The sequence below is a fragment of the Rhinatrema bivittatum genome, chromosome 5, assembly GCF_901001135.1.
Source record: "Rhinatrema bivittatum chromosome 5, aRhiBiv1.1, whole genome shotgun sequence".
Lineage (NCBI taxonomy): Eukaryota > Metazoa > Chordata > Amphibia > Gymnophiona > Rhinatrematidae > Rhinatrema > Rhinatrema bivittatum.
Genome location: NC_042619.1, coordinates 179,273,268 through 179,288,977, shown reverse-complemented (window position 1 = coordinate 179,288,977; position 15,710 = coordinate 179,273,268). Strand labels below are relative to the sequence as shown.

The 15,710-nt window shown below is 39.0% G+C and overlaps 1 protein-coding gene across 5 annotated transcripts in view; it reads left to right on the top strand.

Annotated features, from left to right (window-relative positions):
• The window catches only part of OBI1 (ORC ubiquitin ligase 1), a 123,917-nt gene extending 109,555 nt beyond the window's left edge, over positions 1 to 14,362 (top strand). For all 5 annotated transcript variants that reach the window (XM_029603047.1, XM_029603045.1, XM_029603046.1 and 2 more), the window contains one exon: positions 11,950 to 14,362. In XM_029603047.1, coding sequence (XP_029458907.1) covers positions 11,950 to 13,486 — 1,537 coding nt within the window. In that variant the 3' untranslated portion in view covers positions 13,487 to 14,362. The remainder of the gene's footprint in view (positions 1 to 11,949) is intronic.
• Positions 14,363 to 15,710: the final 1,348 nt, after the last annotated feature.

The following is a 15,710-nucleotide window of genomic DNA, read 5'->3' as shown; positions in this document are numbered from 1 at the left end:
TTCTAATAATGCTGAAACATCTAACCTATGAGACGAAGTCAAAACATCTAAATCTCCCTGAGATCCAGCAGTACATTTCCTGAGAGGAAATATAATAAATTTTTGGCCAGATTTTAAAAAGGTTACGCGCGCCAGGCCTATTTTAAAAAGGCCCGGCGACGTGCATAAAGCACTGGGACACGTGTAAGTCCCGGGGCTTGCAAAAAGGGGCGGGGTGTGGGCGGGGCCAGAGGCTCCAGGCACAGCGGCCATTTGCCGCTGTGCTTGGGATTGCACGCCAGCAGTCGGCCGGCACGTGCAACTTACTTCAGCAACGAAAAAAAGAACTCCAAAAAGGTAGGGGGGGAGGGAAGGTGGGGTGGGGGGTGTAGGGAAGCTCCCTCAGAGGCCACTCCGATTTCGAAGCGGCCTGGGAGGAAACGGGGGAAGGCAGTGGCTCTGCGCACGCAAGGTGCACAATTATGCACCCCTTTGCACGCGCCAACCCCGGATTTTATAGCATGCGCGCATATTATAAAATCAGGTGTACATGTGTGCGCACCGGGTAGGGGACACACATGTACGCCCACGCGCAACCTTTTAAAATCTACCCCTTTATGACTAGGAGGCATATTCTGAGGCAAAATTTTTAGAATCTCAGAAAAATATTTTTTTACCATTTCATATGGAGGGACAAACAAACTTTTGGAAAATTTACATAGTGCACATTTCTATATCTAGCAACATTTTCAAACATCTCCACTCGAGCGTGAAGAGACAAATTATCCTTAATCACATTTGAAGAGATTGATATTTAGAAACCTTTTTAGAGAGGGAACTCAATAGGGAGGTGTGGCTATGCAATAAGGATTGATGGTGTTCAATTTGGGCAGATGTATCAGCTGAAAAAGTACAGCGTTTAGCCACACAACCCTTGAGAATACTCTCTACCCACTGTAATAAAGAAGCAAAGTCATTTAAAAAAAAAATTATGAGAGGAAATTTTTGCACTCTTCTGAGAGGCAGAAAAAACAACAGGAGACAAAAATCACTGAAATTGGTGGAGACAATAAGGAAACAGATGACAAAATGTCAATTGTAGAGGATTTGGCCTCTCTGTTCAGAATAGGAGAGGAGGATGGCCCTCCCTGTACCACTTCAAGAGGGGACCTAATTTAAAAAATAACTTAACTGGCTTCTGTTGTACAGCCGTTTGTAGGAACCAACATCAAGTGAAAATTAAATCTTTGTGAGAACATTTGCATAACCCCAATCCAGAGGCCTTTAAAATCCTCAAAACATTAGCAGAAGAATGATACATACATGATGTCACAGCGTTGCAAAGCCTTGCAAGGGTTTCCTTTAAGTTATACCAAAGACTGCAACATTAAAGGATTTTTTGATGAGGACAATTAGGGAATTCTTTACCCAAACGAGAACTCTTTAGCAATTCCTTAAAACACCTCTTATTTTATTTGATGGCACATTCGATTTATGCAATTTACAATAAAAACTATACAGTATAAAAACAGCATTTTGTGGGAAAAAAATACAGCAATTAGCATAATAAAACATAGCAACATAATACTCTCATAAGTAAAACTACACAGTGAAATATAACACAAATTCCCACCCACTAGGACCTAAACATTCTTAGACAAATGCCATAGTGAAAAGCCAGATCTTAAGATGTTTGCAGAACTTCATGTAAATATCAGTACTTCAAATCTCTAATGGAAGAGTGTTCTAAAGCTTAGAAGCAACCATGGAAAGCACCCTTGATCTAAATTTTTCTAACGTGATATCAAATATCCCAGGTACATAAAGTGGACCCTGTTGAGAAGATCTTATGGGCCTTGTAGGAGAATAACAGAGAAATCAGACAAATAAGTGGGAGTCATGCTATGCAACGTCTTGAAAAGCAGTACTAAAATCTTAAAATGAATGTGGAAATAGACTGGAAGCTAATGCAGTTCTTGAAGTAGCAGAGTTACAGAATGTCCCATAGAATTGACCACCAATCAGTCTAGCTGAAGTTTTCTGTGTAAGCGGCAATCTAATCAGAATCTTTTTAGATAAGCCAAGAAAGGCATTCATTACAATAGTCAGTTTTGGATAAAACCGTTGCCTTCACAACTGACCTCAAGTTCTTAGGAAAAAGAAAAGGTGGATTATTTTGGGTGACACATAGATGAAAAAAAAGCAGTCTTAGATACCATAGATAAATGTGTATGCATTGTGAGACCCAAGTCTAGCCAAATTCCCAAATCACATAACATTTCTCCTCACATTCAGTCTTCCCATTTAACTAAGTAGAATGCCCTGGCTCAGGAATGAAAGAACCCCGTATAACACCTCAGTTGAATGTTCAGTTTAAGTTTATTGATCAAACACCATATTGAGACCTCAGAAAGATCTCAGACTGATCTGCCCGCCCTCCTAATCTTTCAGGAAGGACCAATTGAACATTATCAGCAAATAAATGAAAGCATATTACCAGTCCTCTCAGCAATTTATATAATGGAACTGTAAAAAAAAATTAAATAAAAATGAAGAAGGAATAGACTCCTGTGGAATCCCACAGGTAGTGATGAAAGAGAATGAATGATCCCCCATCTTGACTATCTGTGGCCTATTTTCTAAATAAGACGAATTATGCATCTTCTCCTCCCCCTCCCACCTCCATGCCTGCTGCCTTTAATCAGTCAACCAAAAATTTCTAATTGACCTTATCAGAGGTAGCAAAGAGATCAGTAAAAACTGCCCCCTTCTCCATCCCAATCCACTTACAAACCAGCCGAGTTTCAGTACTAGCTAGCTCCCAAAACACTGACTGATAATCATCAAGAAAACGCTTCTCAAACAAATGTAGTGCTACCATTTAATTCAGTGCTTTATCACTGGCCAATCTATCTTTCACCAGTTGGTCCTAATACTCCTTAAGATGAGATTTCATCCTAGAATTTTTAAAAAGATATGAAAACACCCCTGACTCCAATGAGGAATTTACTAAGATCACCAACCTGTCCAGAAAATCACACCTGACTTCTTTAATAAAATTGACTAGGCAGATATCCAGCTTAGATGATGGGCAAATATGGGCAAACTATCCCATTCTGTACTGATTTGGGGGGAGTGGTTTCTTGTAGGGATTTTCCAGAAATTCACTCCGGCTGTCATACTGTTCAAAACATTGATAATATGAAAGTTCTTCTGTCACTCATGTTTGTTTCTGTTCAACAAAGACAGATTTACATTGTAACATAGTAAATGATGGCAGTGAAAGGTCCAAGTTTTCCAGGATAACAACCTCCACTCCATGTAGGTTACCCCCATGCCTTCTGTTAAGTTTAGTAACTGCCACGCCGTACAGGTCACACACATGCCTTCTGTTAAGGTGGTAACTGCCACTCTGTACAAGTTACATCATTTAACACAGGTTACTCTTTTTCTTCATTGCCATATTTTAGATACTAAGGATACTCTGTGTTTATCCCATACCCTTTTGAATTCCATTACCATTTTTGTCTTCACTGCCTCCTTTGGGAGGGCATTTCATGCGTCCACCATCCTTTCTGTAAAGAAATATTTCTTGATGATGTTCCTGAGTCTACCCCCTTGGAGTTTCATACCTTGATCCCTAGTTTTACAGCTTTCTTTCCATTGGAAAAGGTTTGATTTTTGTGCATCATTAATAAGCTTTTAGGTATTTAAAATTCGTATCATATCTCCTGTGTCTCTCCTCTCCTCCAGAGTATACATATTTAGGTCCTTTAGATTTATATCATTAGTCTTCCAGTACAGATCCTACAGTATGGACTGCTTTCATATTGTCTATCCTTTTTGAGGTAAGGTCTCTAGAAGTTTGTCAATCGGGCCTACTACATCTTCCAGGTTCACAGTGATTTCGTTCAGTTCGTCTGACTCATCACCCCTGAAAACCATCTCTGGAACTGGTATCTCCCCAACATCCTCATTAGTAAACACGGAAGCAAAGAATTCATTTAGTCTTTCTGCAATGGCCTTATCTTCCCTAAGAGCCCCTTTAACCCCTCTGTCATCTAATGGTCCAACCGACTCCCTCACAGGTTTCTTGCTTCGGATATATTTTAAAAAGTTTTTATTATGAGTTTTTGCCTCTATGGCCAACTTCATTTCAAATTCTCTCTTTGTCGGTCTTATCAATGTTTTACACTTAACTTGACAATGCTTATGTTTTATCCTATTTTCTTCAGAGGGATCCGTCTTCCAATTTATGAAGGATGTTTTTTTGGCTAAAATAACCTCTTTCACCTCACCTTTTAACCATGACTGTAATCATTTTGCCTTCCTTCCACCTTTCTTACAGGCCGATACAGTACAGTGCGCTCCGGAGCGCACTGTTAGCCTGATCTTGGACGCTCGTTTTCCCTTACCCCTTATTCAGTAAGGGGAGGAAAACGCGCGTCCAACCCGCGGCACCTAATAGGGCCCTCAACATGCAAATGCATGTTGAGGGCCCTATTAGGTATGTGCACGGGATACAGAAAGTAAAATGTGCAGCCAAGCCGCACATTTTACTTTCAGAAATTAGCGCCGACCCAAAGGTAGGCGCTAATTTCTTCCGGCACCGGGAAAGTGCACAGAAAAGCAGTAAAAACTGCTTTTCTGTGCACCCTCCGACTTAATATCATGGCGATATTAAGTCGGAGGTCCCGAAGAGTTAAAAAAAAAAAAAAAAAATTTTGAATTCGGCCCGCAGCTGTCGGGCCGAAAACCGGACGCTCAATTTTCCCGGCGTCCGGTTTCCAAGCCCGTGGCTGTCAGCGGGCTCGAGAACAGACGCCGGCAAAATTGAGCGTTGGCTAACAGCCGCCGCTCCGGGCTAAAAGGAGGCGCTAGGGACGCGCTAGTGTCCCTAGCGCCTCCTTTTCCCCGTTTCTACCGCACCACCTAATTTGAATACTGAATCGCGCACGTCGGGAGAGCAGGTGTTCGTCCGCTCTCCCGCGGACTTTACTGAATCGGCCTGTTAATGTGTGGGATACATATGGACTGCACCTCTAGAATTGTATTTTTAAACAATGTCCATGTCTATTGAACACTTTTAACCTTTGCAGCTGACCTTTCAGTTTTTTTCCTCATTTTATCAGTTTCCCTTTTGAAAGTTTAGTGATAGAGCTGCAGATTTACTTATTGTCCCCCTTCCAGTTATTAGTTTAAATTTGATCATGTTATGATCACTGTTGTTGCCAAGTGGCCCCACCACCGTTACCTCTCTCACCAAATCCTGCGTTCCACTAAGAATTAGTTACATGTAACTGCTTTTTCTGCACTATTGTTCAAATTGTAAAGTTTATTATAATTGCACCCCTGTTTCTTGTGAACCAGCATGATGGGACTACTGTCTTGAATGTTGGTATATAAAAAAAAAAACTTAAACTTAAAAAATTTAAACTTAACTTAAGAATTAAATCTAAAATAGCTCCCTCTCTTGTTGGTTCCTGAACCAATTGCTCCATGAAGCAGTCATTTATTACATCCAGGTACTTTGTCTCTAGCAAGTCCTGATGTTACATTTACCCAGTCAATATTGAGGTAATTGAAATCTCCCATTATTATTGCACTGCCAAATTGGTTAGGAGGTGCAGAGGATCTGATTGTTGTTTGGATTACGAGGCATCAGATGGTTTCTCCTCTGATCCTTCTTCCCCAGGCAGAAGCATATCTCTGCCAGAGGACCTCTCTTTTTTCACGATTTGAGAGGTTGATTGCTGTGGCCATCCCATTCACTTTACTGGATATCCTCCAGCATCTGGAGCCTCATAAGGAGATCATGGCAGTCCCAGGGCATGAAATCCTTCAGAAGGATGTGGGAGAATCCCCTCTTAGCTGCTTCCATTAATAAGAAGGCAGACATGGTTTATCTCATCCAGAAGGCTCCTGAATTCAACAAGCATCAGCTTCTTTACCAGTTGGTGGTGGTCAGTTCCACTCTCAAGAAGGCCAAATGCTCTAGCACCTACTCCTTTGTGCCCCTGGTGAGGGATACTAGGGCCATGGACACTCTTGGGAGAAAAGCTTTTCAGGGTGCCACGCTTACTGCCTGCATAGCAGCCTTCTAGCTCTTTATAAACCAATATATGCAGGACATTCTGAATCTGGTGCAGGAGGTGGCCGAGCAGTTTCCTCAGAAGCAGCAAGACTCCCTCCAGTTACTGGTGACCAAGGGTCTGGAGTGTGGAAAACATGGGGTCCACTCAACTTACAGTGATTTCGAGGTGTCATTGAGAGTCTTTGCTGTAGGGATAGGAGTCCACAGACTTGTCTGTGTGCCTCTGATCGCTGGAAGTGCAGGAGCAACTCGCTGACATGCTATGTATGGGAGAAAACCTCTTCAGAGATTGAGTTAAGAATGTGGTGTGACAGATTCGTGACCACTGTACGACGCTCCAACAGTTCTCCACTCCCATTCCAGATCCATCCTCCTCTTCTAGAATGTACCCAAGATCGGGACAGAGGAAACCTTTCTTTTGCCCGAGGAGACACTATCCTCTACCCTTTTGGTCCTGTGCTTAGCAAGCCCTGTGCAGCTACCCAGGCAGCAGAGGGCACCTAAGCCCCAGACAGTGTCCCAGTGAATACCTGGGACAGAATTTTGACCGGACCGCAGAAAGCATAGCACAGATCCCAGTACCCGTGCCAAGGGTCTTCTAGTCAGAGACAGGCTGTGGTTCTACACGAATTGGTGGCCCAATATAATTTCAGACGAATGGGACCTCAGCATTGTTCTAAGAGGATGAAAATTAAATCTATTAGGTGTCCCGCCAACTTGTTCGAGCCCATCTTAGGGGCTCACAGCACATCAGGAGGTACTGCTTTCGGAGTTCTCTCTCTTAATGGCCAGAGTGGTTGAGCCTGTTCTTCCAGGGCAGAGAGGGTGGAGATTTTATTCCAAGTACTTCGTGATTCCAAAAACATAACACACAGTAAAATTAACAGCTTTAATCTCCTAGACCCCAATCCCAGAATCCCAAACCACATTACCAAGAGTCTTAACACCATATAAACTAAACAACAATAACCTAACACCAAGTTAAATATTCTAACAAAATAAATCAATTTTTGCCCTTATAATACAGTTCACATAAAACATTAATTTACTATTATCCTTATAGGTGGTGGTAAATAAAGATGAAATATATGTTTAAAAAAAGTCTGATCAAAGATCCAACCAAAACCTGATTCTCCAGTGATGACCCTCCAATTAAAGCATTTCATTAAAATGCCACTTCTTGACTTTCTTCCTAAACCTTCCTTAATCATATACCAGATGGGCTTTTGAAGGAAGTGCATTCCACAGAAAAGGAGCCTGATAAATGTACTATGTCAAGACCCCTTGAGCTTAATATCTGCTGGTGAGGGAACCATCATAACTGTTCCTGTTGCGATGAACAGAATGTTGTTTTATATGGGGACAATATTTATAATAAAAATGTGGTAGCTTTCTAAACAGAGCTTTTGTCAATTCTGAAGTATCTGATCATTTTAATTTCAAAAGGCTTGCATTCTTGGATTGTTTTAAATTTTCCTTTAATTATCATGATCATAAGGTCAATGATGCAGTAGTTTAGTTCCAAAAAGTGCTCCCCGCAGAAGTTGCACCTTCGTCTTCCCTATGGTGTTTGATTTTATGTTTGTGCGACTTGACTCTTGCTTTTAATGTCTGGCCTGACTCACCAACGTAGCATACTTTTTCACATTTTCTGCATTGAATTATATACACTTCATTAGAGGATGAACATGAATAGGTTCCCCTAATGTTGAATGTTTTTCCCATTTGTATGATTGTGGGGGCCTGTGATATGTACTTCCATAGCTTGTAGCTTGGTACATTGCAGGGATATGTACCATATTTTTCTTTCTGAGTTTGTTAGAAGCTTGCCTTTACTTATGATTGCCTGAAGGTCAATATCAGTGGAGCAGGGAATATTTCTTTCAGTATTTCATCTTTGAGTAGTGGTTGCAGATGTTTTATGATTTTTCTTAAGCTCTGGCTTGCATGTAACTACAAGAAGGACTCACTCTGTGGTTTTCCTTTCTTTTTATTGCAGTAGATTTCTCCAGAATATTTTAAGTAAGTAATCATCCTAGAGATGATTTTGGGATTGTAGCATTTTTGAAGGATTTTGTCAGGGCATCCTTGTCTTTTGGATCAGAGAATATATGGTGATACCATGAGGCTTGGCTATATATAATGGACTTCTTTGTATGTGAAGGGTGGAAACTGCAACTGTGAAAGTAACGTTTCCTGTATACAAATGTTTGTAGATGACCATTGTTGATAGAAAATGTGGTATCCAAAAAGATGACTTTCTGTGGAGTAGTCCATTTTAAATTTGAGTGCCTTAAACAAATTGTGAAATATTTACTCTTCCCTCTATGCAAATCATATAAATGTCATTTATTTTATTTATTTACAGTCATTTATAAATCACCTTCCACATCAAAGATCATCTAAAATGATGTACAAGAAATTAAATTTGTATATCACAGTAAAAGAATAAAACAAAACAATTACATAGCATCACATCAGTGAACATAAAACAACCAAGAGCAAACATTTCATCCTCATTATACCAACTGAATGAATCAATATAAATTGCCATATCCCACAGTATTTAACATAACTATCTGCCCCCCCCCCCCTTTCAATAACGTTGCTCAGCTTCTAAAATAACCAGGTCTTAATATACCAGTAATATTTAAAGGATCTAGCCTAATGTTAAGCAATGCTAACATCGATGCTCTATAACTTGCTCAGAAAATATGTGGTAGCCTGTAGGAAGCTGTTCTACACCAAGGGTTTGAGAATCTCCTTTATAAGTGTGCCAGTATTGGGTTAGAATTAGTAAGGGCATGCAGCTGAAGCCTTCATTTGCCCTCTAAGGAAGGTAAGAGAGAACAAGATGATCACTAGGGGCAAAATGTACACAGTATTCTGTACATCAGACCTGTGATAGAAATGGTCAAATGTTACTTTTGGTTTTGTTTTAATAATTGCTGCAGAATACAAGATAATGTGTAATTCAAAACTCAGCAAATGCTGAGAACAAAAGCTAGTGGCCTACCAGGGGCCTAACATCCCCAGTTTTCTTTTGTCATTGATCTAAATGTTGCTTAATTCTGGAACTTTAAGGTTTACTCTCTGTTGGGAAGGTGCTATATTAAAACTATAAATAAAAAAAAAAAAAAATATATATATATATATATATATATATATATATACACCTAGTGAGAAACAGAAAATGTCCGTATATACCCATGTATAAGTCAATTTCATGTATGTCGAGGGTATTTTTAGGCCCCAAAATCAAGATTTATCTGTCACCTTTGGATAAGTCAAGGGTAAAACCTCCCCCATGGCTGCCCCTCCTGTCCCTGGTAGTCCAACGGGGGGGACCCAGGGGTGATCAGAACTTTTTTTCATCAAATTGTGTGAAAAAAAAAACCAAAACAAAAAAAATAACCACCCCCAAACCCGTCCCAACCCTTCAAACTTCATTAAATATATGACCCCCACCAAGACTCACCCAAAGTCCCTGTGGTCCAGCAGGAGCCCGGGAGTGATCTCCCACTCCCGGGCCATCGGCTGCCAGTAATCAAAATGGCGCCCTTTGCCCTTACCATGTGACAGGGGCTACCGTGTAATTCGCCAGCTCCTATCACATGGTAGGAGCAATGGACGGCTCCTATCATGACAAAAAAAAAAACCCAGTATGCTAACTAGCTTTTTTGGGCTTATTTTCTGGCATAAATTTCTCGACTTATACACGAGTATATATGGTAGCCATATATAACAGAAAAGTCATATAAAAGCTATATATCTAACAAAGCTTTCTTGAAGATGGAAATGAAAGAAAAAAGAGCTAATAAACAGGGGAACAAGACTTTTTTTTTTTTCTTAAAGATATGCTAATGATAAGAGGACATGCTAAAGATGTCATTGTGATACTCAGAGATGAAAGGGGAGATATACGTAGAGGCTGGCTTGGAAAAAGTGGAATTGCTTAACAAATATTTTTGTTCAGTATTGACAGAGAGGGCTAGAATTAACACAACAGAAAATGGACACACACAAGATTGGAAGTGAGATGAACCTCAAATGAGTTTCAGAAAACTCTGTTCATGAGCACTTAGCCAACCTAAAAGTAGATAAAGTAAAGGGGCCATATGGGATACATCCAAGAGCATTTTAAGGGTACAGAGACTTTCTGACAGCTTCTTGGCTGACCTTTTCAGTGCTTCTTTAGTCGGAAGTAGTTCAGAGGGCTGGAGACTAGCAAATCGGATTCCTCTTTACAAAAGTGGACGTGACAAGGAAGCAACTGGTTAATCTGCAATGATTAAATTAGTGGAATCACGGCTAAAACAGGATAGTACAGTTTCTGGAATCCAATGGACAAAGATCTGAGGCAGCATGGTTTTATCAGAGATAGCTCTTTTAAGATAAATTGAATACATTTATTTCACTGGATGACCAGAGAGTTTGATCGGGGGGAAGACCATTAGACATATAGTGTATTTGGATTTTAGTTAGGCCTTTAACATAGTGCTGCATAAACAACTTCTAAATAAACTGAGCATCTTTAAAATGAGAGTGACTGACTGGGTTAGCAACTAGTTGAGTGGTGGGTTACAAAGGGTAGTGATAAATTGAGTTCACTCCAAAGAAAGGGTCATTACTAGTCGAGTGCTGTAGGGAGCATTCTCTTAGTCTGATTCTATTCAACATGTACTGTGATATTGAGAAAGGTTTGGCTTTTTGCAGATGACACCAAAATCTGCAACAGGGTAGACACTCAGGAAGGTTTGGAAACCATGAAGGGGGAGGTAACTAGTGAAATTTGAGAAATGGCCTAGAGTCTGGCAGCTGACATTTAATGCTATAGAATGTAGTCATGCTTTTGAGGTGCAAAAACCCAAGAGAGTGGTACAGTCTAGCGATAAAATTCTTCTAAGTATGAAACAAGAGCAGGATCTGTGCAGATCATAACTGATGAACTTAAAGTGGCCAAACAGGTGGATAAGATGGAAAAAGCCAAAAAGATGCTTGAGTTCATAGAAACAGGAATGGTCAGTAGAAAGAAGGTATTACTGCCTCTGTGTATGTCCCTTTGGAGTCTTTATTTGGAATACTGTATGCAGTTCAGGAGACCGTGCCTTCACAAGGATATAAACCAGATGGAATTGGTCAAGAGGTTGCTACTAAAGTGGTCACTGGTCTCTTTCTAAAGCTTATGGGAACTTAAAGATCTAAACATGTATACCCTACAGGAAAGGTAGGATAAGGCTATATATAATAAAGACATTTAATACATCCAAGGTATCAATACACAGGAGGCAAGCGTCTTTCAGTGGAACTAATGAATATGCATGACATCGATTTGCATACAACTGAGGCAGAGTGCATGCAAATCTCTCTCATGCATATTCATTAGTGATATCCTGAAAACCAGACTGGTTTGTGGCCCTCGAGGACCGGAACTGCCCACCCCTGTTCAATAAGGTAGCTCACTATAAGAAAAGATGTAATACTTCATTTTATTAAAAAATATTAAGAACTGAATATAAATACTTTTGTGTAGCTCACTTTTTATATGCTGGCATCAGCTGCACAGATTCGGAAATGTAACTGATGGTAGAAATGTTCAGAAGTGTAGTAGATTTATCAGAAAATTACGTAAAATGTTTGCCAGTAAGACCTAAATCAGGATCACTATTCTTTTATTGCTGCAGAGTTTTATGAAATATTCCCATACCTTTTTTGTAAACAAAATAACAGGAACTTATTTTATTTGTATGAAGTAAACAGAGAAATAAACAGGAATAACAATGCAACTTTTTGAAATTTATGTAAGGGTCAACTACATGTATTATAGTTGAACTGTTGTGTATGGTGGGAAATTGATTTTCTTTTTTTAATTTCAGATTTGGCAGGTTTACAGTGGCTGCACTACAGTCCAAATTAGATCAGTATGAACGTGAAACCAATCGCTTAAAAAAAGCTCTGGAAAGAAGTGATGAATACATAGAGGAGCTAGAGTCTCAGGTTACACAGCTAAAGAAGGAAACAGAGGGAAAAAATAGTGTGTATTCTGCTTGTGAAGGCTCTGTTTTAACTGAAAACCAGGAATCAAAAGGCAGTGGAGATGTTTCAACACCGAAAAGTCCTGAGGAGAACACGGAGGAAACTATTCTAACTGCCAGCCAAAGTCCAGAGCACCCTGAAAATCTCCCATCGGTTGATACAATGCAGGATAACAGTCTAATGTGTTCAGATTCTGCTAGCTTGGAAAGTTCCAATGAATCTCACTGTTCCATGGACAAAGAACTGTTTTCTGATCATCAAGAGACTTTGTTGAGTACAACTGGAATAGAGACAAGTGCATGTTTGGAGAAAGAGTGGGAAAATAAAATTGATGAATACACACCATGTAAAGATAAAGAATACTGCGAGGTTCCATCTCTGAGTACTCCTGTGTCTCTTAGTTCCCTCCATTTGAACACCCCCGGTAGCAAAAATAGCCGTCTTGACAAAAAGTGTGTACGGAAACCGTCAACATACCTGAGAAAACTCATGTTTGATGACCCCCCCTCTGAAAAAACCATGGACAGCAACAGAATTTTCACGGAAAGAAGTGAAACCTCTTCCAGCAGTGGAAAGAAGTCTGTGCAGCCAGTGTTTTGGAACAGTGATCAGACTAACTATGACCATATCTTGGATTATGAATGTTCAGAACAAAGTTCAATGGCTCTTCAGCCTGGAAAGTCATTATCAAAGTCCAGTGACAGAGCAGGCCCATATGTATTTAAAAGGTTACAAACTACCAGTGATCTTGAAGGGAATCGTACAAGAACATCTAGTGAGGCATCTATGGATGCTGCCTACCTGGATAAAATTAGTGAACTGGATTCCATGATGTCTGAGTCTGAAAATAGCAAGAGCCCTCAGAGTTCAAGGTCAGCTGACCTTGATGGCGCATCAAAGTTGGCACAGTGTACTATATTTGTAAATAAATCTGAAGAGGGTCTGAAAGATGCAACCAAAAAGACCACTGCAAAATATTCTCATGCAAGTAGTCAGCCACTTGTCAATGAAGAATGGAAACCAATTACCGTAGCAGCGCTCTCTCCTTGTAGTGTAGACATAAATGAGCATTTTTCTTTCCTTATAGACCAGGATTCACAAAATAATGAAATCAAGACCCCTGATAGTTGCTTTAAAGATGAGAAGTCTTCTCCAGTTTTTTTCTTCTGCAATTCAGAAAAACTGTTGGATCCAAAATCTGAGCCGTCATTTTTCAATATGTCAGAAGAGGACTCTAATCTTCAAAATCGACTCCATTCTTCATGGGCTTCTTCTGATATCCTGGAAAATGGAAATAGGAGTAACAGTCATTCAACAAAAAGAAAAATTTTAAGTAGCCTTTCTAGTGATAGTCCATCAAAATCTTGTAAAAACTGAATTTTGACTTGTTTGCAAGTTAAATGATTGCTATGTGTTAATCTGCTCAGTCTAACATGAGAAGTGAGTACTTTGTCAATTTCTTTTTTCTGAAATGGCTCTATCTCATCAGTGATCAAGTTAAAACTGAATGCAAGCAACAGTGCCTTCTCTGCACACACTTTTCTTCTCTATCGTGTGTGTTTAATATTTTACATTATATCCTGCTGTGTATTTCAAAGTGATTTTTTTGAAACTTGTGTTTACTGTATGATCATCCACAGTGACCTCTTTGTTGCAAATAAAGCAGTATACAGATACTGCTGTTGCACAGTGCATGTTTCCTAAATGCTTTTCACATAGGCATCTACTCCTCTTGGCATTTATTCAGGTTACAAATGCAAAACTGTATTTTTTAATGCATCAAACGTTTACGCAAGTTTATGCACTGGGGCATAATTCATTTATTTGTTCCATTTCATGGCTGGATGAAATAAGATTCATAAATGGAGTACTCTGTTAACTATTGAGTTTCTCTTTTTATTTTGAAACACTTGGCTTATTTTTGTAAATGTGCTCTGAAAGATAGTTCCTGATGTTGCTACCACTCTTAACCTGTTATTTGTCTTTTTAGTTAAAGGGGAAGGGTAAATATGTACAGACATATTCTACACATCTATGTATCAATGTTTCTGTGAGTAGTATCTTTTATTTACTGTAGATCCAAGCCTTATGGATTCTCTGAGTAGTTGACTGTATTTTGCCTCTTAAATTTTGGTTGTATGTTAATCATACACCTTTATAGAGATTCATAGACTTGGCTTGTGCAATGAATATTTTAAGTGTATGCTTTGTATTTTTCTATGTGATTTAAATAAAATGTCATATGCACCATAATTCTGGTTAAATATATGCATATCATCTTATTTAGTATCTTATTTAATTATCACATTAAGTGGTCTTCTTATAACCACCATTTTAATATCTCTGAAAAACTGAGTAGCTTTTGAGTTTCAGTTCCCAAAATACAAGCTATTGGAGCTTTGTCTTTTAGCTACTCCTACAGATCCTTTTGCAGCTATATATAAGCAATAAAAAATACTGCAAAATGAATATATCTGTTTTTAGAAAAATTGTTCAGATGCTTGTTACTAATTTACAGTAAATAGCATGCATTTTGGCGCATTAATGGTTAATGCATCTTTGTAAATAGAGCATTGGTGCATATAACCATACTCCCTTTGACTGGGAAACTTTAATGGATATGTTTCAAGAAAACAGTCCAACCACTCCAACACAGCAGTTCTCAATCCTTCCCATCATGCCCTCACAAACATTAACATATATAGTCCTTTCACTGAGAGATTAGAATTTAACAGCAGGAAAATTTAACTAGGATGACACAGCAAGCCTACAGTGAAAGATTTCATTATAGATCTACAGACTTGTACCTTGAGTGTATACAGAAAGAAGGTTTGACTGTATTAAAAGGGTATTCTTTTACCCTATGAAGCTTATTACCTAATCTGTTTTATTTAATATAATAATACATTCTTTACAACTAAAGCCTTGAGAGCAAATGATTGTAGGTAATATGTCAAATGGTTGCCAAATGGATACTAAGCAACAATCCAGAATCATCCTGTACCCCAATCCCATTAATGTAGTTTAATTGTAGCCTTCAAGTTTGAAATAAAATTTAAAAAATGTCTGAATCATAGGGTTAGCTAACTGGTGCAAGCTGAATGTTTAAGCATTGCCAGCAGTCCAAACATGGAATCATGACATGCACATAATACTGAACATTGCTTCAGCCAACATTTATTTTATTAACAAAAATGCTTTGTCACCATAAGGATCCGGTACACTTAAAATTCACCAGAGAATAGCCCTATAGCAAAGAACCTCATTCTAAATAAGTATTTGAGCACACAGAAAACCTGCATCAAGAGAAGAAAATTTTCCAAATCTGTGGTCTTAAATCCAGTTCTTGGGATTGCCTGACAAGACTGATTTTCAGGATATGCACCATGAATATGCATGAGATACTTTTATATACACTGCCTACATGCAGTTATGTCTGATGCAAATTCATGGTGGATATACTGAAAACTAAGAAAGCCAGGGATTGTTGGTTCAAGTCCCATCTGGGGTGCCAAAAATGATGTAGGCAATGAAACAAACTTAATACCAATAAACTAGAAAAGTATTTTTATTCAGAAAAGCAAATAAGATCTTATGGAGA